Here is a 27,252-nt window from a genome sequence, read left to right as displayed (position 1 = left end):
GAAATAGTATTTGGCTATTTCAATTTGTATTTCTTTCATTACTAAGGAAGCTGAATATCTGTTTACATCTTTATAAATCTCTTCACAGTACACAGATTAACTGTTATATTTGATGCAAAACTTTACAGGTTTTGTTAGCGTGAGATTTTTGATTTATGATTTTGGGGGAATATAAAAGTATTTAATCTATATATAGCCAAACTCTCAGAATTTCCTCTTATGGTTTCTTTCATTGCTTTTCTACTCGGGAAAGCTGTCCTTTCCCACACTTAAACATATTTTCTTCCAGCTGTTTATAGCTTCTTTTTGGTATACAATTCTTTAATCCATCTGGAATTGACTTTTGCATGGTGCAAACTGAGAAGATAATTTTTCCCCACACAGTTAACCAATTACATAGGGTAAATATTTTTCTTTAAAAAAAAAAAAAATTGTTCTTGTAAGATCAAAACAGCTTTTTATTGATTTCACTGATTACCATACTAATAGCAATGCCACGGGAAGAGGGGAACGGCCACTAAGACCTGATCCACCAGGCGGCACGGGCATCACAGCTGGCAGCAAACCTATCCGATGGCCGTAAACGACCATCCACCCTCTCAAAGGGCTGCCTTTTCCAGAGACACCTGGGACCCTGCTTTATCACTTGCCACATTCAATATGAGCATGAAGCCACCTGAAGAAACAGGCGGACATTTGGGGGCCTCTCATATCATTTTCATCTGATTCTGACAGCTCCATTCCACTGCTTGTCACGCTAGAAAGCTTTGAGAGCCGACATAAAAAATGTCTGAAATTGAATCCAGAAGAGGCTGATGGTGGCGACGGTAGGCAGGAAACATATCTCCATACCATGGCGAAGGCTATCGTGGGCTCTGATGTGAGCTTTCAGCTCCCAGGCAGACGGCAGCCTCCCGTGAGCTCCAGCGGCAGTGGAGTTTTAGGGCACAGGTAAGGAGGGGAGAGCCCTTTTTCATAGAAACTCATCACAGGGACTTTTAACATCTGGCCTGAGTCTGCCTCTCCTTCCCACACCTTATATTCACCCTTGCATTTTATGTGCATACCAACGTAATGCGCGCCGCAAAGCACAAAGGAACAAACAGAAACCATCTTTCCGTGGCCTGTACTGGCTGCCTGTGTCTGGGAGTAATTTGTATTACCGAATTTAACCTACAAAGTCTAAAAAATTTGAGCCTTAGGGATTCTCCTAATCCTTCAAAATTAACTGGTACCTATTGCTAACATTTCTTTTCATTTTAAGTGGTTTGTTTGCTATTTCATTAAATATTTTTCTTAATTACAGGAATGAAACATGCTTATTGTAATAAGGCTAAAAATATAAAAGAATAAAGATGCATAATATCCCTCCCTGCGCAGCCTCCTGAGCAATCCAGCAGAAACCTGAATGGCCTGAAGAAGCTGCCCGCAAACCCTTGGAGGAAGTGCTTTAGGGCGCAGGGAACAGCAACTGGGAACGGCCCTGAGGTGAGCGTAACAGGTTTCGTGTTTGAAAAGCAACAAGAAAAACTCTGGCAGGAATGGAGTTTGCACAGAGAGTCGAGGTGAGCCGGGACCAGAGGACAGAGGCACAATGGGGCCAGAAAGGAGCAGGGGTGTTGTTTCAGCACAATAGGGTGTCCGGAGAAGAGTCACCGCAGGACAGGACAGGAGACTCACGCTGACTCACGCTGTGTAAGGGGCTCCAGTCGCCGCATGGAGACCGCACTGTGAGTCCAAGAAATAATATAACATCCACTGATAAGCTGGATTACTTGTCCGTGTGTAGGATGATATTAGAGGCAGCCAAGCCAGCGGGGCGGTCTTTACAGACAAGAGCAACTTCTGCCTCTGCCCTAATGGACGAACAGGGACAGGACTCACCCTCCCATCAAAAACAACCAAGAAACAGACAAAATATGTGAAATCAGTTCTCAGGACACTGGACATAAAACAATGGACGGTGATCCCTGGGAGATGAGAGTCAGAGGCGTGTTCGCAGCTCCCGCATAACCTTGACTCAGCAGCCGTTACTCTGCAGTGTGAGGGCCCGCTGGCGGCAGGTGCCGAGGGAGAACCTAACCGGATCCTCGAAGCACCGCCTCGGCAAGGAAGGCGCTCGGTTACTGTCACGCGCCCCTGCAGGGACACGTGTGTGGCAGCACCTAACCGTGTGAGAGACGTTTCAAAGATAAGAATCACAAGCTGCTTCAGAGAGCAGCACTGACGTGAACATCTGTAACTGCTTTGATGATGGGGATAGTAACCTTGACCCCTACTTAAGCAAAATGTTATCTCCCCCCCAAAAAATTCTATTCTTCTCATTAGACCTGCATTACCAAAAAAAAAAAAAAAAAGTACTCAATTATTAGTAGTATATTTCTTGTCAATAAAAAATTTTAAAAATTTGTTTTCTCTTGTAATTTAAGTACCTACATAATACTCACAATTTTGCCTCTTGATGCACAAGTCCTAAAATATTTACTCTCTAGCTGTTCACAAGAAAACATCTGCAAATCCCTAATCGAGATTCATCTCAACAATTCCAGGCTCTCCTCCATATTCTATAATAAGTAAAAAGCTAGATCGAGAAATAGGCATTAGACTATATTTTTAAGATTCCTCTGGGTCTCAACAGAGCATATGGTCTGGACAGTTCAGCAGATGCTCCTCAGGAAACATTAGAGCGTGGAGGGAACCCAGGCGCATCCACGACGTCTTCTGGGAGGTGAAGCCCAGAGAGGTGAGAGATCTCCCCATCCTATAGCTCCTGATCCCTGCCCTGCTCCTACCTCTGCTTCACCAGCTGCCCCTCTGGGCTGTCAAGTACTCATTCCCGAATCCTACAACAGTGAAAACTACAGCCAAAACACTGGTCGAGGAATATCTCCCAAAGACGCAAGCCAGAACCGCATTGAACACCTGTCTTGCACTGTCCTCAGACGTGCGAAACTCCAGGTATTTCCCCCACCCTGCTTCAGTTTCACAGCCTCTCTCTGGTCCTCAGGGCTTCCAAGCTGAGGCTGCACATGAAATATTAAACCCTTGAGGAAACCTAGAAAAAAAAATTCAATACCAGGTACATAGAGTCCAAAAAATAATGAAAGAGGCACCAAGCTGAAGTTATTGATGAAATCGTCAGAGAAAATCATACCTCGCTTGGCAGCTGAGCAGCAGCATCTCATGGTTATGAATCAAAATATATAACAGAACCAGGAAGGCTTTGGCTCTAATGGAGGCTGAGGGGCTGTCAAGTAAACGGATAACTGTAGAGACAAAATCCTGTGGAAGACATTAAAATTTTCTTTAGGAAACATGAAATAAATAGAGCGGTCAACTCTCAAGGTTAATAGGCTGTAATAACCAAACAGAAAACAGAAAATAAAATAATATCAGCTAACCGTTTTGCATTCCTAATTTGTGCCAGATGCTATAGTGAGTTTTTAATATGTATTATCTCATTTAAACCTAAAAATGAGCCATAGAAAGTTGACAATGTTCTTCCTGTTTTAAAACAGGAAAATGAATCTTGAAAGGTTAAGCGATTTGCCTAAATTCACAAAGCTGGATGCAAATCCAGGCTATTCGCACAGCAAAGCTACCTCTTAACCACTCAACCACACAAGTACAATTGTGGCAATAAGCAGAACACGGCAGTCACAAGCCTCTGAGCGGGCCTGCACATGTAGAGGTCACGTCTCTAGTCTACATATCTGAGTCCCTACAGACATAAAATAAAACAATACCCAATATGTGGCACAAAGGAAAAACCTCTATTTCTATAGCATTCTTTAATTAAAGGTGTAATACAACACAGAAGAGTAAGTATTGACAAGTATTACTGTTATTTTCCCTTCTAACAGAAAGATTGTACATCATTTCAGGTGCCTATTGATATGCAAAAGGGAAACACACTCGCACACATACAGTTAATGAATGTGAGCTGGCGGGAATATGGAATCGTACTGTCAGCAAGAGAGCAGGAGTACAAATTCCCAAGAGTCCTTCCCAGAAGCAAGGACCTAGCGGTGACACCATGTATCCAAGGCAGATGTGAGCAGCTGGATTTTTCTGCCACGTCACATTGGGTGCTATCTTGTCAGGCAGAAAGACTTCACTCAGTCGGGTGTGTGTTTCTATTTAAGTATGAAGATATTTCTATGTATGTCTATCGATGCATCAGTCTCACCTAGCTCCTGAACCAAATAAGCCAGTTCATCACCATTCTGCTTGGAAACAGAGTCAACACCATGGTGCCCCTGAGTAACAGACCTGTTTCCACCTTTCCAGCATGTGGACAGGGAGCCCTGTTACCATAGTCAACTGCCACTTCTAATTTACACTCTGTGGTCCAAGGACCACGATCACAGGCCTGTTTTCCACATCCACATAATTCCAAAACCATTCGGATATCCACTAGCTGAAGACTGAACCACCATTCCAGACTATAGGAGACTAAAGAGACATGATAACTGACTGCAATTCAAGATCTTGCAAGTTTTGTTCTGCACAAAAGAACATTACTGGGACTTTACATTCCTGCAAAATCAGAACAAGGCCTGCCAGCTAGCTAATAATAATGCTAAATAAATGTTAGCTTGATTTTTTAAACCCATGGCTTGTTTTGGGGGAAATATTCGATGAAGTAACTGAAAGTAAAGGAGTCTCAGGTCTGCAACCTCTTCTCAAAGGGGTAAGAAGACACACTTTAAGAGACAGAGAAACTATAACGCAAATATGGTAACGTGCTGGCCTTTGGTGAATGTGAGTGGAGGGTATGCTGCGACCTTTTGTGTCACACACCCAACAGTCAGGTTAGCACCTGCCCAAGAGGTGACCTGCTCCAGGGATCATCAACCCAATAGCTAAAATAAAAACCTGAGCATCTGCCTTGACTCGTTCCTCCTCCGCCCTGCGTCCAAAAGGCTCCCAGGTCCTGCAAGAACAGCACCCCGCCATCGCTGTCTTATCCCGACGCGCCACTGTCTTCCTGAGTTACTGCGCCGGGCTCTAGCTATCCTTGCTTTCTTCCACCTGCTCCACAAGAGGCAGCCACAGTGAGCTCCTGCCACAGCAAATACAATTGTTATTCACCTACAGTTGCTGCAACCCTTGAGATTAGGCCATGACTAAGAATCCTGCAAATTAAAATAATATACTTAGGATTTTGAGTGACATAAATGAGACAAACTACAGCAAATGCCAGAAAGAAAAGAAACTGGGTCCGAGGTTTCTTTGGAGCACAGTAACTCTAAGTCCCTGAAGAAGACACAGTGTGTTACAGACGACCACTGGGATCTAAGCCTAAAAGCATCTTGTGCCCTAAACACACTCTCATTTAGTCTTCAGAAAAACCGAATAACAGACTCCCTACAACTAATCACCCAGGGCCCCGTATTTAATCTTAGACAACGTGCACCACACTTCTAGAGCAGTAGTAATCTTACAATGCTGGAGGAGGGAAGATTGCAGACTGCGGCAAAGGCTTAGGGCCACTGATGAATAATCGAAATGACCTTTAGAGAAGCAAAAATGACCTCAGGTCGCTTTGGCATGCAATCCACTGTGTATCCAGCTTTGATTTAAGTTCACCTTGCTCAGCATACCCACAATATTACATGTGGCGGAGGGGAAGCAGAAGCCGTTTAGGTCTAGAAGCCAACACACAGGAGGACAAGCTCATGTCCAACATTCAGATGGTACTTGGCAGAGATTTCAGAATGGACATGTCTATCGAACACAAAGATGACATGACGGAATATTCAAAATGTGAGGACTGGGTCCGCGTGTCTGAAGCATCCTCCACAAACAAATGTTATCTTTATAATAATTAAGCAAAAGGATGAAACATCACTCTAGTGTGTATCATGAGGAAGAAATTTCGAGGTGGATGGAAACAACGAGGAAGGGAACTTTGGAATAGCTCTTGTAAATCTCAGGCAGGGAAGCTGATCTGCCTCAATCAGCTGTCACAGGTGAGAATCGATGAGTGCAGCCCAGCCACCCACTGGCAGAGGCCTCAGGAGAAACAGTGAGGAATCATGTGGGTAACTACACCGACACAATTCTCCTGTTTCATACAGATGGAAATGAAAATCTCACTGATTAAACCTAAAATGGTCTTGGATTCCACTTTCCTTAAAGCAGTTCAGCCAAGTACCTAAGTAAAAAATGTCTCTGATAGAATATTTTTATTAATGAGAACAAACTAAAAGTATCATAACAGGCACCCGTAATCTGATTAATATGCATAAATTAATTACCATATTTTAAAAGCTGGATTAGCAACCATTGAGTCTGTATGTCCTGTGACTTGGGAGAAATAAAACCTTGGTAGACTTAGCGTTCACACTTTTCAAAATTCTGCAGGCATGAAATTTCACAGTGATCTTCCATACACAGTACCTACAAATAACAGAGGTCTGCAGCTTCTGGTTTATTATTAATCACTGTTGTGCTGCTTGGTCCAAATGCTAAACCTGAAACGAGGCTCCAGTCAAACTAGACTGTGCAAAAAAAGAGGCAGCAGCTGTAGTAGAAATTAATAAGCAAAAGGTTTCAAAGGCTAGGTATCTCTAGTCAACCACACTCAGAAGGAAGCCGTCTGACCAGTGAGCCTGAACAAACTCACCTGCGAAATAGGGTAGGGCTTTAAAAATTAATGTTACATCATTAAGTGACCCCCAAAGCAAATGAAGTCCAAAGGATGCACTGCTGAGGCTACAAAGTCCATTCAAGGGCACAGACGCCAGGAACCAAATGGCTGAGGTGGATGCTTGAATCTACTTAAGTTGATGTGAGTTTTTTAAGCTCAACTAATTGAAATGCAGCAGAATGGAGTTCCAGGAGTTTTACGTGCTTTTAATTTCCTAACATCAAGAATCGGTCAAAACCCTAAGGAAGGCCAACATCCCGGCCCTACATGATCCGGGTCTTCTCCTACCTCCCAGCCTCCTGCACGCCCGTCGTCCCCACTGCCCACCTGCAGCTTCACTGGCCTCTATCTCCCCGGATCTCCCCAACACAACCCACACCTCAGGGGAGCCCAACTATAAGTTCTTATTTTACCAGCTTTGTGAGATACCATATTTGAAACTAAATTAATTCATGCCTGTGTTCAAATGAAAAAACACAAACAGCTAAAACCCTCAGCCTCTATTATGCAGTTTACACAGTGAAACTACTCGAGTGGTGCTTTTTCTAATACAATGACAACAACATTAATGACTTGGAAAACTTAGTAGCAAAAATTAGATATGCAAACTGGTGGAAAAAACACTTTCTCTGAGGCTCAAATTTCCTAGAGTCTAAATCAGACTAATTAAAGGCAAGAAGTGGTTTGCTCTCTGTTTGAGTTTCACAGACCAAGTTTACAATGCAAACCTGACCCTAATTAATAGTAACTATTGAAACTTTAACTTTTAGTATAAAAATCAAAATTCAAAGCATTGCATTCATTGCAGAGGAACCACAGCAAACACTGAAGCGGATCCACTCCACACTCAGCAGCGTCACCTTCCCCATGTTCCACAGACCCCGCAGTACAGGTGTCACCCTCCAAAGAAGTCAGTGGTCCCATAAGTTACAAAACCCTGCACACTACATACCCTCGTGAAGATCTGTAATACACGTGAGCATCTGAAGTCTGTCCCACTGAAATTCTCTCTTTAACTCACTGCTTTCCAAATGTATATATAACCATGAGCCATTTTTACAGCTGTTAACACCTCACTGAACACTAACACTCTAGGACAGGGCTTCTCAAACCATAAAGTCAAAACACATCACCTAGAGACCTCATTACAATGTCTATTCTGAGCAGCAGGTCTGAGCTGGGGCCTGAGGGTCTGCGTTTCCAACACCCAGAAGATGCCGGTGCTGGTGCAGGGATCCCTCTTCAGCAAGGACTGGAGGAGACACTTTGAGGAAGGCTGCCCTACAGAGCCTTCTCTAGAGCTCTTCAGTTTAGTGATGTGGGTTTACCACTTACAAACCCCACTGTACATAAATAACAGGACAGCCAAGGATTAGAAGGGAATGAGATAAAAAGAGAAGGAGCTCGAAGGGTGACTGGCAACGACAGTGTATTAGACAAGGAAAGGAGCAAAAAGAAGTCAGAGAACAACGGGAGCCCCCCCTCAGGCAGGCGAGGGACACAGGGCAAGGGGCGGGGCCGAGGTGGCAGCATAGAGGAGGAGCTCAGCTCCCAGCTCCTCCCCACGGACGGGCCCAGCAGGGGAGCCGCCTGCCAGATTTCTGTTTTAATCACGAAAACACTCTCATAACGTCTTCGGATGAATGGCCCATGGTAGACGGATTTGACAAAGTTCAAAAAGGTCCCGAGATGAAAAATAAATTCTACAGAGAGGATATTACTCGTCCACTAAACCTGCGGAAGAAAAGGACTTTTAAAGTAGAGTAACAGGTGAGGGCTGTGTCAAACCTTCTCCTGGATTAGTCTCTGAAGGTGAATCCCACAGGACAGCATGGCACTGAACAGGGTCAGCAGGTACTGCTGAACTCTGCAGATGGAGGAGGCCAGGGAGGTGACGACCGAGTTCAGGCCCACCTTCTCAATGACGTTCTGGAAGGCGGAGGGAGAGTGGCGAGTGATCCTGCACAAGGCCTGCGGCAACAGGGAAACAGATCTGTCAGACACCTCCAAGCCTGTTAGCCTGGTTCCGTAGAGAGTAGAAGGTGCCTACCTTGCTCCTCCATCATTTATTTTGGCTTAAAAAAACTGGAAAATTTCCACACATTTAAAAATAAGACAATAATCCAGCTGCTAATGAAAACTAAAGTTGTTTTAAAACATTAGAGACTCTTAAAATAATAGTCATATAAATTATGATGAACTAACTAAAATGATAAACTACTTCGTAAGTCTAGATAGGAAAACTTCCCCTTAAGTAATCAACATCGGTAAGTGCCCTCGTGGTGCAAACACTAAGCTAAGGGCTGGGAAACAGTCATGAAAGTATATATCTAACATTTGTTGTTCAGTATGTGAAGAGCACTGAGAACATCTTCAGGCTACTTCATTGAATTCTCCCAACAATACGCGAGCAAGGTATTATTATTAACCCATTTTATAGATGATAAAACTAAGGCATAAAATATTTAAGTAATTCGCCCAAAATTAACTGATGGGAAAAATCAGTAAGTATATTGAGAATGGGAGCCAGGTTTCTCTCTGTCTCAAAAGGGATTTACAAACACAAAAAGGAAGGCCAGAAAGAATCCTAAGGTATTGGATTAAAGTTGGAAGTATCAATGTGAATGCATGAGTCTTGTTTCAAACATGTACAGTGATATAAATATATATAAGAACAATTTTAAATATATGTCAATGTATGAGCACATGGTGTTTTCTATTTGTATACTGAGAAGGCCTAGATGCAATGATGCCCCACAGCAGTAAGCACAAAGAGTACCCAGATCTTGGTTTCTAAACACCAAAGGCTCCTTGGAGACATGATAGATTCTAGGGCTAGCAGAGAGAAAGTACAAAGTTAGCCCAAACATTACATGGTGTCAAAAAGTAAGGAAATGCTCAAACGATGAGGGAAATAGGTCAACAGAACACAGAAGCTAGCTGGGGACAAAGCTAGGATGCCTTGAGCATCCAAACGATAAATCATAGTCATAGTGGTGGTATCACATGCCAATCCATTGAGTAAAACGGGCATCCATGACCATGACGATATAAAGACACACGTGAACGCATGAGAAGAAAAAGAGCTTCCGACAACAGCATGCCAACCAATACCCACGGCCTGTCTTTGCACAGCTCAGGAACTGCACAGTAAGAATGGTTCTGACATTTTCAAAGGGTCATAGAAAACAAAACAAAAAGCGTATGCCACAGAGACTGTATGTGACCTAAAGAGCACGAGGCATTTACTGCCTGGCCCTTTACAGAAAACATGTGCCAACCAATCCTATAAAAAGAGTGGTACAAATAGATGGTCATCACATAGCAACCACCGCGTGGCATCAGGTGCAGGCAGGAGTCCTCGGTGGTGCGAAGGAGGTTTCAGAGGAAGCACCAGACAGGCCTGGGTCAAACCCCACCCTACAGAACAAGAGCCCTGTGATCTTTAAAGCCGTCAATGACAGGAAGCACACAGAGAGGCTGAGGAACGGTTTCACACCGGAAGAAGCTAAGCAGACATGAAAATGTGTAAATGTAACACATGGTACTGAAGAGAATCCTGGGACAGAAAAGAAAAAGAAAAGGCATTTTGGGTACAACTGGCAAGATTTCAGTGAAAAATTACTTACTGGGATGAATTCTAAGAACAAACTACAAGAAGGCCAAGATGACAGAGTGAAGCTTAATGTATCAGATGAAGAAAGGCCTAGAAAGTGCCAGACTTTGGTACAAACAATTGAAAAGAACCCATGATGATTATGGGAACATTAGCCCAACTGAAGCATGACGGGTTCTTTCTAAAGGTCCAGGATTAACATGGATGCCTCAAGGTATCATTCCAAGACGCCTCAAGAAAGCTTACTGGTGTAACTTGTAACTAACTCTGACTGAGGTCTCTCCATCATTACTCACACCATAATTAGGTGCTGTAATATTTAAATCACATGGCTCCTGAAGTGGGATGTGCGTGTGTACGTGTGTGTGTGATGCTTTATGTCCTTTGCTTGATACTCTGTGAGCAGGATCGTTAGCCCCTGATCTTCAAAATTACATAGGTAAGTTTAAGATAAGAACTGAAAACTATCCATAAATACCCACAGGACTTAGCAACATGAAAGTCATTACTTTCAACAGGATCAGCTTCAGTGACATTTTTAAAAAGGACAGATACCAGGCTGGGTAGGAGAGGAAATGGATAGAAAGGAGCAATAATTTGTGATGACAACGCTTTATAAACAATGGCTCTGAAGGTGGATATGCAGCCTCAAGTCCTTTCGAAATGCTTATATGTGGGCTTTTTTTGTAATGGGGTAAAGGATACCTAAATGCTGATTAGAAGACTCTGGAAGATCAGGGCAGGTGAAAGATTTAGGAAAGAGCAAAAATAACCATTTGAGTGAGGTTCCCAAAAAGGGCCCAGGGAGAAGACCTGGAGAAGCATGAGGGTCTGTCCCTGACAAGGGAAGGGTTTGTCTGTCCATTGCAGCAGGTGTGCACAGGTGTGGATGTAACACATCTGCTGATACAGCGGACTCAGGTTAGGATAATTCCCACTGGATGTTTTCATCTCCTCTGGGAGGGGTGGGGGAGTCATTACTGAGGATTCAGGAGGAAAATGTGGGATTGGAGATTTAAGGAAAGAGGGAAGTTATGAAATTGCCACTGTGGGGAGTGGAAGGCCAAGCAGAGGAGAGAAATACAGTGAGGCTGCCACGTAACGTTGAGAGTTCAGATGAGACTAGTGATCAGGAGAGTATTGAAACAAATTACACGAGAAAGGGTTGTATTTGTTCAAAAGATGATTAAACTGATACAACCCTGTTAACACATCTTCAAACATAATTATCCTTTATACCAAGTTATTATGACCTTGTGAGGAAAGTAGCAGACAACCAATCAAAATACAAAACCCGCCGGCTGGGCATGGATCAGTGGTTGAGCGTCGACCTAGGATCCAGGAGATCGCGGTTCGATTCCCGGCTGGGGCACATGCCCGGGTTGCGGGCTCAATCCCTGGTCAGGAGCATGCAGGAGGCAGCCGATCAATGACCCTCTCATCATTGATGTTTCTCTCTCTCTCTCTCCCTCTCTCTTCCTCTCTCTGAAATCAATAAAGATATATTATTTTAAAAAATGCAAAACCCCAAACCCACAGGTGCCTGAGAATGAATTCATTGGAACCACATGATACACCCATGTAATATAAACTCTGAAAGAAGGTGCTGACAGGAAAAGTCAGGGAGCAGTAAACATACACCAAACCAAATCCCTGTCCACTATCACAGTCTTCCACTATCACCTCCAAATCATTTTTAAAACCATCATATCGGGCCCCACAAGGTCCTAACAGAATTTCCTGACAGTGCCAAGGTTTTCCAGCCCGTTTTGAAATTTCTACATTAGGAGAAAATCAAGTTTCTGTTCTCACCAGCGATTACTCTGAAGTTTCTGTTTCCTACCTATTCAATTACATTCACTCTATTTCTGGCACAGTTTTTGCAAACTTGGTGTTTAAATAAATACATGCGAATGTATCCCCCAAATATGCCCCATCTCACCGATATTGCGGTTATCCTGAGGGAGTCAACAGTGGAGTGTCTGAACAGGTACCATAGGACAGGCCCGATTTCCCCGGTGATGAAGCCCTGGGCCTGCGCGGAGAAGGTGGTGCAGACGTTCTCAATGACCTTCGCTGCCATGTGGTTCACGACACGCTCTTCCTAGAGAAAGCAGAGAACGAGCAGCAGATGGAAAGGGTGTTATTTGGTATGAGAAACAGACAGGATCTTCTGTTATCAACATTGCGCATAAAGGTCTGTGTCAGGTATCTCAGGAGGTGTGATCATTCCTTCAGGCGGTTATGAAACTATTACCAATAGCCTAGCATAACATAATTATGATATGTTTTCATAAAAAGGCTGAAATAATATGGGAAATAAACAACATAAGCGTAACAAAACCAGAAGGTAATTTTTAAAGACACAAGGAACATGCAGAACAACCCTATGAAATCACTCAGGGCTGAGAATAATTAGAGCCCCAACTGGCCGAAGACCATCTAAAGATGAGGCATGAAGGAAAACCCTAAGTGAGGTGTATCCTCAGTGGTGTGACCAAAAGAACCCTAAAGGCTGTTCTGGGCTGTCCTAACAATGCTGAAAATCCAGCCTCAAAAAGAATCAAACCGTTTACAAGTAACTCAAGTGAGTCCAAGAAAAAAGACAAAAATCCTTGAAAGATTTCAGGAAAACTCCAGCACCCAACGATATAAAAACAACAATGTCTGAAATCCAATTAAATATTACCACTCATGCAAAGCTGCAGGAAATAGGACTGATAAGAATAAGAGAAGTCACCCTGGCTGGTGTGGCTCAGCTGGCTGATGGTCATCCCTGCACCAAAAGGGCCCCTTTCCGATTCCTGGGCATAGCACATGCCCAGGTTTTGGGTTCGATCCCCTCAGGGTGTGTAAGGGAGGCAACCGACTGATGTTTCTCTCTCTCTCCCCCTTCCTTCCCTCTCTAAAATTAATAAAAAACATGCCCTCAGGTGAAGATTAAATATATGTGTTTAAATATTATATGTATAATACAATCCCATGTTTGTTTAACAAAAAATACACCTATATAAATATACTAATAAAGGAAGGGCATAGAAAGATATACAATATTCTGTTCATTGTGATTACAATCGGTGGGGGTTGTGGGACGGGGGGTCCACTAATTCTACTTTACACATTTGGACATCATTTGGGCATCATTTGGACTGTTATAGTATGAGGAGTGTATACTTTTTAACCCATATTTATATTTTTTTCATGAAAAAAAATTTTTTTAAAAATGAGAAGACACTGAGTTATATCCAGGTTGAAGCCATGGTTTTACACGCTACTAGCTACATATCCTAGAGCATTTTCATCTCTGCGCCTCAGCTTCATCATCTATAAAACAGAGATAATAAAACACAAGACAGTTTGAAAATTAAATGAGACAATACACATGAATACTTAATCTAGGTGATAAAGAGTAGTAAACTCCCAATGTGTTGGCTTTTCTTCCTATTATGAATATCATAGAGTATGAACTGTGAGGCTGCTAGAGAAGAAATTTCAAAGATGCCTGGACTTCCTCAAACTTGGACACATTTCACTTCTCAGAACGAGTGCTGGAGAGGATGCCTCCTCCCGGTTCCCGATGTCCCCTTCCACGTGGCCAGGATACAGCAAGGTGACACTGTTAACGTCTCTCTGTTCCTTCACTCAACTCTCCCTGAGAGGAAATAAAATGCTTCCTCCAGCTGGCAACTGTGAACAGAATAAACTGGGCACGCTAAGAGCTCAGCTCAACCCCTCCTTCCCAAGCCCGGCCCACCCCCCACGCCCTCCATCATAAGTCCCAGGACAGGGACTCCGCTCGGAGAGCACTGCTATACCTGGGGGCGCTAAGGGACCCTAAAGGTGGGAGATCGATGTCAGGAAGCCTCTCTGCCCGTAGATGTAAGCTGTGTCCTCCGCCCCGGCTCCCATCTCGTGCATACGGGCCAGTTTCATCCTGCATGCCCGGCTCTTTGTCTCATTTCTCATTCGGTTCTAATACTTTTCCCCTGAAGGGGGGGAAGGTGTTACCATGCAGCACCTCTCAAATACCTTAGCGTGTGCTTTCCATCGAAACTGTCAGTTCCTCCAGGACTCACTCCTAGAACCAGAAAGCCACAGCTCTTTTAGCACCGAGGCTGGAAAGGGGCCATGTGTTACCCCAGTGCTCTATAAACTCGGTGAGACCGTCAAGCCAGCTCCACTTGCTCCCGCCTGAACCCAGCTACCCCTGTCCCTCTGGGATGCCCTGTGGGACACCACACAGGCACCAGGATTGGGGCTATTTTCTGCTTAATTAACTCTTCAGAAGGGGTAACTGAACTGAACTAATATCTGTCACTTAAATCAAAGGCCTATTTCATCATATCATGAAGATAAAAGCTATGATGATTAGAAAACAATCCTATGAAATAAGTCTATGATAATTGGGCTTCTAATGAATAGCTCTACGATGTTTTAATGGGGTTAAGCAGATCTAAAGTACTGCAGGCAGTCTTGACAAAAAAAAAAGTTTTGGTGCCAATATAATTAAAATATACATGCCTACTTTTCCAAACAAGAATAACAAAATTAGCATCCAAAATAAAGGTAACGTTAGCTGTAAAGAATGGGCCTACATCTGAGAGCTAACTTAATAAATAAAATACATTAGATGACAGTCATCAAGAATTCCAAGGAACTTCAATCAGTTGTCATCTTAGTCCAGCACTTTTTTAAAGAAACAAATGTCTTTCTCCTATTGTTAGCTCTCACTGAATATGCCTTCCATTTTTCTAATATTAACTAATTCCCTCAAATGGATTTACAGATGTATTCCTCTTTAAAACAGTATGTTTTTATTGATTTTTAGAGAGAAAGGAAGGGAGAGAAACATCGATGGGGAGAGAGAAATATAGATCAGCTGCCTCCTGCACACTCCCTACTGGGGATCGAGCCCTCAACCTGGGCATGTGCTCTGCCCGGGAATCCAATCAGCAACCTTCCAGTGCACAGGACAACACCCAGCCAGCTGAGCCACACTGGCCAGGGCACAGATGTACTCTTAATTAACACCCTATCAAGTGAACTTGAGAAGCTGACTCTAAAAATTAAATATAAGTAAAAAGGAACAAAAATGGTTAAGAAACGTTACATTAGAAGGGGAAAACTCCCCATATATTAAAAATATAACTATTAAAAAATATTATTAATTTAAATATATGCCACAGAGGTAGGTAATAGGCCAAAAGAACCAAAGAGAGCCCAGAAAAAAAAAAAACAAACATGTACACTGACATGACAGAGGGGACACCGCAGAGCCCCATAGGAAGATACAGACTTCTCCTTAAACGATGCTGGGATAGCTGAACACCTACATTTGTCTGTAAAAATACAACTGTACCCATACACAGCACCATACACATATATATACGTGTATACAAACAACACAATTACTAACAGATTACAGTTCTAAATGGAAAAAGGTAAAATAATAAAACTTTTTGAAGAAAATGTAATAGACTATTTTGATGTTGGAGTAGAGAAACTTTTCTTAAGACTTAGAAAGTACAAATCATAAAGGAATGGACTGGTAAATTTAGCTAAATTTTAGAACTTCTGATCATCAACAGACACTATAAAGAAAATGGAAAGCCCAACCACAAATCTGAAAGTATGTGTGACGTATATAAACATTCAAAGATGGAAACATGATTAAAAACACACACACACAACTGGGGAATGTTTATCACCAAAGTCGGAACAGTGGCCACTCCTGGAAAGAAACAACAAGCTGCAACCCAAGAGGGACAGAGAAGAGCCCTCCAAGCTAGTGGCCCTTTTTTAAGAGCATGCGTGTCTGAGAGCATGTGCTCTTACCTGTACACACACACTTCATACACTCTTCCATACATGAGATATAGTTCACAAGAAAAGAATCTAGGTTCAGAAACACCAGGAAGTTCTCTGCACGGAAAAAGTTTTAATTGTTGAAGATAAAAGGCTTAAAAATTACTTACCTCCAACTATATCCTGAATACATTAGACATATGCAAAAGAACTGTTACATAAGAATTATTTTTGTAAAAATAGGAATCTTTTTTAGGGGGTACAATCACCCCCGATGTATCTGTTTCAGAGGGACAATGTTCGTGTATATGCTGCCAAAGCACAAGTTTTACTGCTTTTCAAATTACAACATAAAACTTTCATAAATTAGACAGTTCTGGACTTTCCCCCTCTTTATCAAAAATACACAAGACTTGCAAAACACCAAAACAAAAAAATGCAAAGTATGTTCAAAGATACAAAACAATATTATTTTACAGTTATTAGCAATAATGTTAAAACAATACACATGAATATCTAACGTTTTTCTTCCTACTATATATACATGAAAAATATGGGATGGGGAGGAGAGAAGATATTTAATACAGGACACAACCTCATGAACTAGAATTAATCATCTTTTACTAGGCATTCACTAAGTGTTAAAAATTGTAGATACGAAGTTTTTAAAATCTCTTTTACGCTGCGAAAAGAATTCCTAGGAGGCTCCTTTCTGCTTTGTGTTCCTGTATTTTGTTCCTTTGCACTTACTTCCTTATATTCCACTTTATACCTGTATCTTATCTCCCATGATATATGGGGCCTGAGTGTGGATAGAAATGTCACCTTCCTCATGTGCGATCCCCCACGTGTGCCCAGCTTGAGGCCTTGAATGACACCTAAACGTGTCTGACTACAGATAAACATGACTTAACTGTCCTATTACTGGTAAAATACAATTTACCAGCTTCATTCACATCTCATGAGGACAGATGACTGTGTCTCAGCCCTACAGGCCAGACAGCGTCCAGGTGTCATTCGGGATCACGGTGGGACCGGCAGTGTTTCACGCACGTGGAACATTATTCCATCACCGGGTAGTAATGAACTCAAAAAGATGTTTACTGTGACATATCTTTTTTTCATTCCTTAAGGAATGTTTTCAGCCTATGGCTTTGCCTTGGGTGAAACAATGTCAAGTGGCTTAAAGCAAACAGAAAATGCCAACCTTCTGGGTCAGTGACTAAACGCTTCACGGAGTTACACGCGGCGCTACTGTACAAGGCTGGCTGGCGAGCTGGCTGGTGTATGGCCACTAACAGCAGCCTCAGAGGGACTCGAGTAAACTGGCAAATCTCATCACATAACAAATACCACTTACTATTAAAACCCAGGGATACTAGTGGAAGCTTCCCTGTTCCTTTTCTGCAAAATGGCAACCTGACAAGCTAATCATGGGGCTTTTGAGGCTAACAGAAAATTCTCTGCATACGCCCTGCTCACCAAACCGGTGTAGCAATAACTCTCGGGGTGGAGGGGGGGGGGCCTAAGGACGTGTTATTAAAAGCCGCCTGTGTTGTTTATGTTTGCTATCACCTTTTAAAAAGTGAGTGAGCAAGCTGGTTCGCTTCTGCGCCTGCTCCACTGGCGGCCACTGCTGCGGGTGGCTTGTCGGGACGATTTAAATTCAGGAGCAACACCGGGTTGACAAGCTCCGCACTGCTGCAGGCTACAATCCCACGCAGCCGGGAGGGTTTTACAATTGAGGGCGCACAGAGGACAACAAAGGAGCCTTACCCCTTCCCGAAGGCACCTCATTAGCACCGTGTACGCAGCCAAGGGAACAGCCCAGCATTCTCTGGGGTGTTTCTTTTTTTCTTCCTAAAATGAAGTGGAAGAGAAGGCTGTGAGGCTACCAGCAGGGAAGGCATTAACCCGTTCAAGAGGAAGGCACAGTTTCCAGCACACAGACTATCTAAAACTTCCTAACGTGCTCTTGAAAGTCCTATTTACGACCTGACAATTACGGTCTGCTCAGGGGTCTCGTGCTGCATTGGCATCCAGGGATTGCTCCTGTTTCTCTGTTACGCAAGATGTTGATAAGATCCCCTCATCAGGAGCCAGATAAGAGCTGAGAAATGGCATACGATCTGGTTGACAAAGAAACCACTCTATTGATAATTGTACATGACAATACAGATACTCCTACCTAAAATATCACATGAGCTGCAATGATCTGAAAGCACAGAATACACAGCTTTTAGCAACAGCTCAGGATAACCCATAAACAAGTCAAAGGCAGATCACCTAGCAAAGCAATGTGCTAAATGCACGTGAGCCGCTATGATCAGCAGGCACACCTATTTTAATGACATCGGCAATAATTCTCACAGAACCAAATTAGAGTTCAGGAATGACTTGGGTCACCAAGCCCAGGGAGCTTCGACGTCACTCTTACAGATGCCCCCTTTGTCCTTCAGAGATCAGGAGGCTGGGAAGGAACTGACTTGCCTGCATAGTAGCCACCTGCTGCCCAGTGACTGTAACAGGGCAGGCTCCCATCCCACCCTCTTCAGGGTCGTTAGGTTATGCACCAGCCCTTACTGCTCTAAATTTCCAGCGTCCTGTCCCCCCCCGCACCCTCCCATTCCCACCGGAGCAGGCCCTCTGCAGCCCCTGCCCTCTGCTCCTTTTCACAGCCACCTGGCTCAACGCTGGCTCCTCAGCTCCCTCATCTCCCGTTAAATCCCCCGCACACTCCCATCTGCCTCTGTCCCCCTCGCTCCAGGTAAAGCGCATAAATATATAAAACACCTCTTGTCGCCTTACCAGCGGCTTTCACGTCACTCAGTCCAGTGTGGCGCTTCCTGTCCCCGTCCTTGGACCAGAAGCTGTATTCATTCAGCCCTTACTGGCTCTCTCTCTCCTGAAACAGCCTTATCTCCCTCCTAATTTTGTTCCTACTCCGCTTACTCTCATTTAGGTTCTCAGAATCCCCCCTTACCACTCTCCAATCTATTCCACATTTAAACCGAGTGATCTTCTCAGCGTTTAAATCAGATGACGCCACGACCTCCCCTTGCTCTGAAGATCAAAACGAAGACATCCCGCTTGGCCAAGGAGCCCTTCCTGGCCATGGCCCTGCCAGTCTCTCCAGCCCTGCCTCCTTGCCCACTTCCCTCCTATTCCACTGGCCTTGGTGCAGTTCATGCACCAAAAAAGCACCTACTATGTGCCAGGAATGCTTCCAAACAGTGGCCACACAGATATGAACATGGTAGATAAATTTTCTGCTGTGACGGTGCTTAGTGGGGACAAAGATTTAAAAAGAAGTTGTAAACAACAAGCAAGTCAAGATAGCGATGAGTGCTACAAAGACAAACACGGCAGGTGGGGGGTTAGAGGAAGACTGAGGACAGGGTGGCTCCACCTCATGCTGCTTACAGCCGGGAACAGACCCTCTGAAGGGACCCACCTGAACAGAGAGAAAAATGCAGACATCTGGGGAGACATGGGAGCAGGAGGAAGCGCAAGTGCAGAGAGGCAGGCAGGAGCAGGGACGGGGTGCACAAGGAGCTGTGGCGAGGTCCGTGTGGCTGGAAGGAGTGAGCGAGGGGGAGGGAAGGAAGACTGAAGTCAGACAGGCTCTGGGGAGGCAGCCCCCAGGGGCCTAGGGGGCAACTGGGGGGACTTATGACATGAGCAAGACAGACAGGAAGCACTGGAGGGCTCCGAGGAGCAACACCACAGTCTCTCACACGTTCGTAACAGGCTCACTCTGGCTGATGTCTGGGAAATAGACTTTTACGGACACAGGAGTGAAGCAAGGGGACTGGGAGTTCTGACAACAGTCAGGTGAGAGGTGACTATGGCTGGACAAAAAATGACAAAATAAGAATACATGGGCTCAGGTGGGAGGCATCCCTAACAAAAGAAAATACACATAAACTGTAACTGTACTGCCTTATAGCATCCTCTGCAGAGTCACACTCTGGTGTTCACCGAGCCTGCAACCTGAGGGTGTGACCAGGGCATCTTCAGGGCGGGGCTGAGGTCTCTTATACACTGTGTACTATAGCTTCAGGCCAGCCTCGCTGGGTCAGCACTGACTTGAGATTTCAAGGTGGATGTATATTCAAAGTGACAATTCCACAAAAGCCCTCATCTCCTGAAAACATATGGGTTTCCATCGACCCAGGGACAGACCTTCCTCTTCAGGTTTGCTATCATAAGATGTGGTCGAATGTCACAACCACAGACATGAGCTTTATTAGAACAACCTGGCTTAGCTCCAATTAGAGTAAGTACCAAGGAAAATGATTCTCCAGATCTACTTTTAGAAACAACGGGAATATTGCGGTACCCCGGCAGAAAATCACTGCTCTAAAATAACCAAAAAAAAGGCACTGGGAGAGGGGGGGAGATGACTGACAGAGAGACAGAAAGACAGACAGACGGAAAGGCACCAATGCCTTTCTCCTCCAGGGGTAAAATCTCTCCTGAGCTCCTGAGGCATGCTCTAAGGCGCACAGGCAGAGAACTTTCATAGGCTATTAATGCGTGTTGGCCGGGATGTGTCAGAACATGTCACACAGCAGCAGAGTTCATCTTAATCAGTCTCACCTGTGTGGCTACGAGATAGATCAGCTCCCCGAGGGCTGGCAGAAGGCACTGTTTTAATTTGCTGTTCCTGAAGTTTTCCCTAATTAATTCAGTTAAGAGAGTAATTGCCTGAAAAGAGAAAAAAGGGTATTATTTCCTATGTATCTCTCAGTTCTTTAACCTACCTGTAAAAGGCAAGACACTACAAAATTCATATTCCAAATAGTTTTAAGAACCAGTTTCCAGATTATTTTCAAAATATGGGCCTTATTGCTGAAAAAAATTATAACTGTCCCCGATGAACATAAAAATACACCCAGTAAAATAAGCTCCCATCTGGACAGCACTTGTCAATTTCCAAGCACTTTCACTGCATCACTGATCCTGAGGCAACTGCTGCTCTATCTTGAGAGGCAGGAAACTCAGGATAAGCGTCCGGCAACTCTCCATCCAGTTCACTCAAACGGCCAGGATCCGAACCCAGATTTTACCTTGCCAGACCCCCAGTACATGCCAGCCCTCCCCACTTTGAAAAATTCTCACACTGCACTAAACTTTAAAACTTCAAAAACCTGAGAGTACAGATATTATACCAAAGTTTCAATATGATCCACTTTGAAATTCAGCAGCATTTATTAAATGTAGTTAATTTCCTAGGACTCATGCTAACAAAATCACATGCACTCGTTACTAGAATACACACATGAGGACGCAGATTAATCAAAGCGCCAGGAAGTGGGGGAGAATGGTTTCGGAGTAACACTCGAATACGGGCCACTCTGAGAGGGAACGAAATGTACGTGACTATCATGGAGGCGCCGCTCTAAAACAGTGTGGTTCAAAGCGCGGTGCACAGACGAGACTGCTTACCATCCACCAAGATGTAAGTATGAAAACTGCACGAGAGCATTTAAAAACTTCCAGAGCAACTTGACAACGTGACAATATCAAGCATGTGGTCGCTGGTTTTGTAAACAAGAGCATAGAGGAGTTGGAGATCCGTGTGCGGTGAGCTGCACAAGTCCGGGACTAGAGAAACACTTGTGGATGTGGTATTTTCTAAGTGGCTTTGTTTAGTTACAACTGACATACAATAAACTGCATCCATATACAGTTACTCAGATACAACTGGCACAGGTGTACATTGGTGAAGTCAACACCCACACCCCCGAGTGCTTCCTCCAGTTTCCTTGGTAATTAATCCCTCCATCTCGCTCCCTTCTCCCCTCTGAGACAGCCACCAATTTACCTTCTGTCATTAATTCACATTTTCTAGAGTTTATGTAAATGGGATCATAAACTATATATACTTTTGTCTGGCTCCTTTCTCTGGATGAATCACCAGAGAAATATGCTACATATGAAAAAAGCCAATCCCAAAAGGTATGATTCCATTTATATAGCATTCTCAAAATGACGGAAGTATAGAAATGGAAAACAGGTTAGTGGCTGCCAGGGGCTGGGGGACAGGGGAGGACAGGTGAGAGAGGGAAGCGGGTGTGGTTAAAAAGGGGAACATGAGGGGCCCTTGGGTGTTGAAACTGTTCCTTAACTGTTTGATGTCAATATCCTGGTTGTAATACTCTACTATAGCTCCCCAAGATGCAATCTTTGGGGAAACTGGATGGAGCATACACAGCATCTCTCTGTTATTTCTTATCACCTCATGTGAATCTATTAATTACCTCAAAATAAAATGTTTAATTTATTTTAAAGTCAACCTCATACTAAATTCAAAACCCATACCCAGCTCTCTGCTTCACAAAGTTAGTGACAGGGATTAATAGCATCTCTCCGTTTTATAACCCACTGGCATTCCGTATCAGTGAGCGTCACTGGAAATTAGAAACATCTTAATGCTGCAGATCCTCGAGGAGATGAAGCCGTCTGAGCCGCCTCCAGCGTGATAGAGATTGCTTAGGAGCGCAGCGCAGACAGACCCGCGTTGCATATTCTACGCCAGCAACGCCGCGGCGGCCTGCACCTCACCTGCGTGAGTTACCTTTGGAGAGCACTGAGCAGCACGCAGCAGACAAGGTTTCTCCACAGTGCTGTTTGCATAGTTTTCCCACTTGTTGTAAAACGTTAAAGAAATATTAACAGTAAAGAGGAAAACTGTAATAGTAATAACATACCACATAAATGAGGAATACCGGGAGAAATGCGGGCTTTTTTACATAGGTAGAATAGCATTTGAAAGAGCCATTATGAAACAGAACAAAAAAGGTAAAATAGATTTTAGTTCTTCAGCCTCAGAAATCTGGGTTTCATAACTGAAAATGTCCCTGCACTGTTGCATTATCTGTAAGCAGCTTTCCCTGTGACATCTTGGCAGCAGCCCATTAATACTGTCTTCTGTAAACGTGGTCTTTAATCTCTAATTCTCTGCATGCTGACTGGGTAACTGCACTCAAACTGGCCTCTATAGTGGGCATCTAACTCCTAAAACTAGGAACCAGGAAGAAGGAAGGACTAGTGTCTTGTCACTTCCCTGTTGAGGCCTAAATATAAAGAACCTATAACTGGTGACTCCTTCTTTTAAACCTGATGAACTGTCAGGAGAAGCGAATAAAATACATCAGCACATTTCTTATCCAGTCTGTTACAGTCACATGAAAAGTTCGGAAGCAATAGGTACACAAACTATCGACTGTAAGAGAAATTTGTCATTTCTGGTTACCGGTAATCCAGTCCCTCTTCCTAACATGACTCAAATTCCTTTGGGGAAATGCCTTTCCTGTACTGGGCTCAGTCTGTGGGGTGACAACAGCAGCATCCTGCCCTCCAGGCATGGAAGCTGAAGGGTCCTGGGCTCCCTTCAGAAGCATCCTTCCTCCCACAGTGTGGCACAGACAAGGGCAGGGTCGCAGCTGACACTCAGCCAGGAGGCTCTTGCTTAAAAATCTGAGCGCTGAGCCGAGGGACACAGTAAAGGAACCGCTGACTTTCACTCACTCGTTCGAGCAGCGGCCCAAGTGAGCCTCCGAGAGGGCCCTGTTCCAGGGGCCTTCCGGAGCTGCCAGGTCTTGAGTGTCCCAAACCTTCTCTTAGAGCCACTGACCTTACCCATTTCCTCCTCGGTGCGTAGGTAACACAGAGACAGATTACAGAAGTGGGAGACAGTACTTGTGCTGTCCGGTTCCCCTCCCTTCCTGGACACACAGAAATATCTCCCAGCTCCCTTGGAATAGGGTGGGGCAGGGTGACTAGTTACGAGCAATTGGCTAGAAATGATATATATATCCCTGTGTCGATGTCCCATACTCTCTCCCCCACCCCAGGGAACTTTAAAGCATCCTGCTGCTGGAGATGCCATATAAGATGGAAAGGGCCTGGAACGCTGGGGTCAGCTGCCCTCGGAGACACCCAGGCCTGCAGCAAGAGTTCAGCTGACTCAGACCCAGAGCTCCTGGACTAGGCGGCAGGGCCCTTTGAAAGAGGCCCCTACACCACGACCACAGGTGAGTACTATACATGCTCCCTAGCGTTCTCCTACCTCAGAGAGTCCTCAGCCACTTACCATGTGCCTGAGCACTGGGGAAAGAGAAATACACAGACCCATTAAAGTTATCAGACACCAGCTCTGACCTTGGGCCGACCTCTGGAGACCTGAAATGCCACTCTACCCCAGCAGCCTGACTAGCTGCCTATCAAGGTCAGGTACTGCATGGAGTCTTAGCCAAATCCATCCCACATCTGTCCAGTGGGGCCATGGACCCATCCTTGGTTATTTCCCTCATCCCAGAACATGCAGAGAAAAGGCACACTGAGCAACTGGCAGGATTCCCACAGAGTAAGACCCTTGCAGTCTGCAGAGGCCTCGATCTAGAATCTACCCACAGTGACGACAAGAGCATAATGCTGTTCTAACAAGTGTCTTCTTGCCAGTGTGGGGTACTGCAGCCAGGACTCCTGGCAGCTGTACTGGAAAGAGATGTGTCCCCTCTTCCCACACTTCTCGACTTCCCTCTGGCACCCACAAACTAACCCTGGCAAAGACAGAGGGAGAGACTGTTCCAGGCAGAGGAGGCCAAGCCAGACATACACGGCAGGTACCTCCAAACTCCTCTGGCAGGTGCTCCCTTCCTTATCTAACGCATCTACTGGCGTAGACTCTGTGTGTGTGTGTGTGTGTGTGTGTGTGTGTGTGTGTGTGTATCTCGAGGGTTCAATGACATTTTTATTGGGAAACAGAACACAACTGTGCCCCTTCCTTATCTAACGCATCTACTGGCGTAGACTCTGTGTGTGTGTGTGTGTGTGTGTGTGTGTGTGTGTGTGTGTGTGTATCTCGAGGGTTCAATGACATTTTTATTGGGAAACAGAACACAACTGTGCCCACTACATAAATGTCTTCTTAAGAAACCAAGTTACCAACGTCCGTTATTAAAACTGAGACTTTTGATGTCAGAATACGTGAAAGTTATGGCACAAAGACCCTAACTCCAAGACAGCAGTTTTGAGCTTACTATTTGCAAAATATTATTTACTTGTTACTATATCTTAATAGTCGTCTCTCCAACACAACTCAAATAACCGGAATACAAAGGAAGTTTATTTTAAATTGCATTTTTCTGCTTCAGGGATCAGCTCTGATTAGTTGTGTTTTGTGCAATTCTTTCCATCACCAGTTCTCTTCCCATGTTTCTTTCATCTAATAGAAAATGAAATGTGATGCTTTGCTAGGTTTCCAAGGATTACTAAATTACACCACATTCAAACACATAAGCCCCACAACCACTGCTCTAAAAATATTATAACAAAGGTATGTTCACAGCCCGGGTAAAATGAGCATAAAAATTAGTCAAAGCGAGAAACACAGGAGCTAAAAATTGTTCTACAAGATGTCAGGTAGGAAATTAAATGAATTCTACCATTATAAAAAATTAGGAAGCATGCCTTTTAAGAATTCTTTGATGTGAGATGTTTAATTTGTATGCAAAAGTGATTCAAATACGGCAGTTCCCCAAATGACATCCACTCCGGCATCGCGGCTGAATATAACAAAGCTGGCACGTTCTACACAAAGACCCAAATATTATTCAGCTCTTGTTTCATCACTTTCAACAAATCTGTCTCCCATGCTGTCCACATACTAACCGGAAAGGAAGTTTAGCAGGGAGGCACAAGGGCAAATTCACTGAATCCAACAACGCGGACGATTATTAATGACATCGGTCTCAGCTCAGGGCTAAACAAGCCAGAAGTGGCCCCAGGGAAGGCCCTGGCTGGTAGCGAGCTGGGTAGAGCGCTGGCCTGGTGCACCAAGGTGTGGGCTCCGCCCCAGTCAGGGCACATATAGGAGCCAACCAGTGAATGCGTAAGTGGAACAAGTCAATGCTTCCCTCTCCCTCCCCACTCCTCTTTCCCTTCCTTCCTCTCTCTAAAAAGCAATCAATAAATTAAAAAAAAAAGAAGAAGAAACAAATGGTCACAGTGTCTGATGTGAAAGAAGGCACTTCCCAGCCACCCACACGGAACAACGAGGAGACGGCCCGAGGCAGCAGCGGGGTGCAGAGCATCATGGGGCTAAGGAGTGACCATGAAAAGGGGCAGCGTGAACCCAACAGAGAGAGGTTATTCTTTCGGGACAGCTCCTAGAATCATGCTTGCAGATTGCCATCCCCTAGACTCCGCTCAAATGCAGGTTATAGAAAGAAAAGTGTGAACAGAAACATGGCTGACCAACTCCTCACAAGTCCTTCCCGTGGCAACACCGTGGCAGGGCTTCGTTGTGGCTGTAACACGTACACCAGCAAACGCACGACACTGTTGCTAACCGAGTCCTCAGGATGGGCCAAATCTAAACGGCTCTTTGTCTAAAGAAGGGAGAGATCGTTTTCTCTGAGATGGTGGTGGAAGATCTGTCTCTCCACGCTTCCAGTTGTCCTGCCAAGCAGCAAATGTAACCTTGACCCTAACTCAAAGTGTAGTCTGAAGCGAGGTGAGGATGCTACCCGTCGCAAACGCGGGCTTGCCAAAGGGCCTCTGGGCCTCACAGGTCACGTCCCACCCCCTCCGCCTCAGGGCCCTTGGCTGCCGGCCTCCGCTCACTGTTCTTGTCCCCTGAGGACCCCAGCGCCTTGCTCGCCTCCTTCCCTTTCTCGTGCACTGCCGGCCTCGCCTTCAGCAAAGTGGAGGCCCATGAGGCGGCCACACCCGGCCACTTGAGCACAGTTCCTTAACCTCATCACTCAGCCCCTTTACCTGGTCCTGCACCCAGACTCAGCCATCCAGACATGGGGACCCCGACCGTATCGCCAACACTGCTCAAACCCACACACTCTGATCTGCACGCACATCTTTTCAAGATCCCTATTCAAAGCCCTTCAGCAATAATTTTTAAACAAGACCATTAGAGCCAACAAGCCTACCGCCCTCTTTCCCATATAGATTGGGTTCTGGGTGTAAGACTCAAAACCACAGGGCCATATGAGAGTTTGGAAGCAGCCACTGCCTCCCTCCAACGGACCCAACCCCCCTTGAGTGAAACCCAAGTATCTTCTGGAGACCGTCACACAACTGGGCAAATTGGTTTCTTCCACCTTAAATTCCTAATCGCAACCTTGGCCTCCAGGACACCCTACTGCACCTT

At 44.6% G+C, this 27,252-nt stretch overlaps 1 protein-coding gene across 1 annotated transcript in view; it reads right to left on the bottom strand.

The window, feature by feature from the left end:
* The window catches only part of ULK4 (unc-51 like kinase 4), a 177,535-nt gene that overhangs the window by 124,883 nt on the left and 25,400 nt on the right, over nt 1–27,252 (bottom strand). The window contains exons 18-22 of the mRNA XM_016196088.2: nt 20,679–20,786; nt 17,853–17,936; nt 12,214–12,375; nt 8,444–8,626; nt 3,155–3,282 (exon numbers count right to left, since the gene is read on the bottom strand). Of these exons, the coding sequence (XP_016051574.2) occupies nt 3,155–3,282; nt 8,444–8,626; nt 12,214–12,375; nt 17,853–17,936; nt 20,679–20,786 (665 nt within the window). The remainder of the gene's footprint in view (nt 1–3,154; nt 3,283–8,443; nt 8,627–12,213; nt 12,376–17,852; nt 17,937–20,678; nt 20,787–27,252) is intronic.

The sequence above is a fragment of the Miniopterus natalensis genome, chromosome 15 (assembly GCF_054644295.1).
Source record: "Miniopterus natalensis isolate mMinNat1 chromosome 15, mMinNat1.hap1, whole genome shotgun sequence".
NCBI lineage: Eukaryota > Metazoa > Chordata > Mammalia > Chiroptera > Miniopteridae > Miniopterus > Miniopterus natalensis.
Note: the sequence above shows the minus strand (reverse complement) of the source record. Positions and strands in the feature narration are given on the sequence as shown.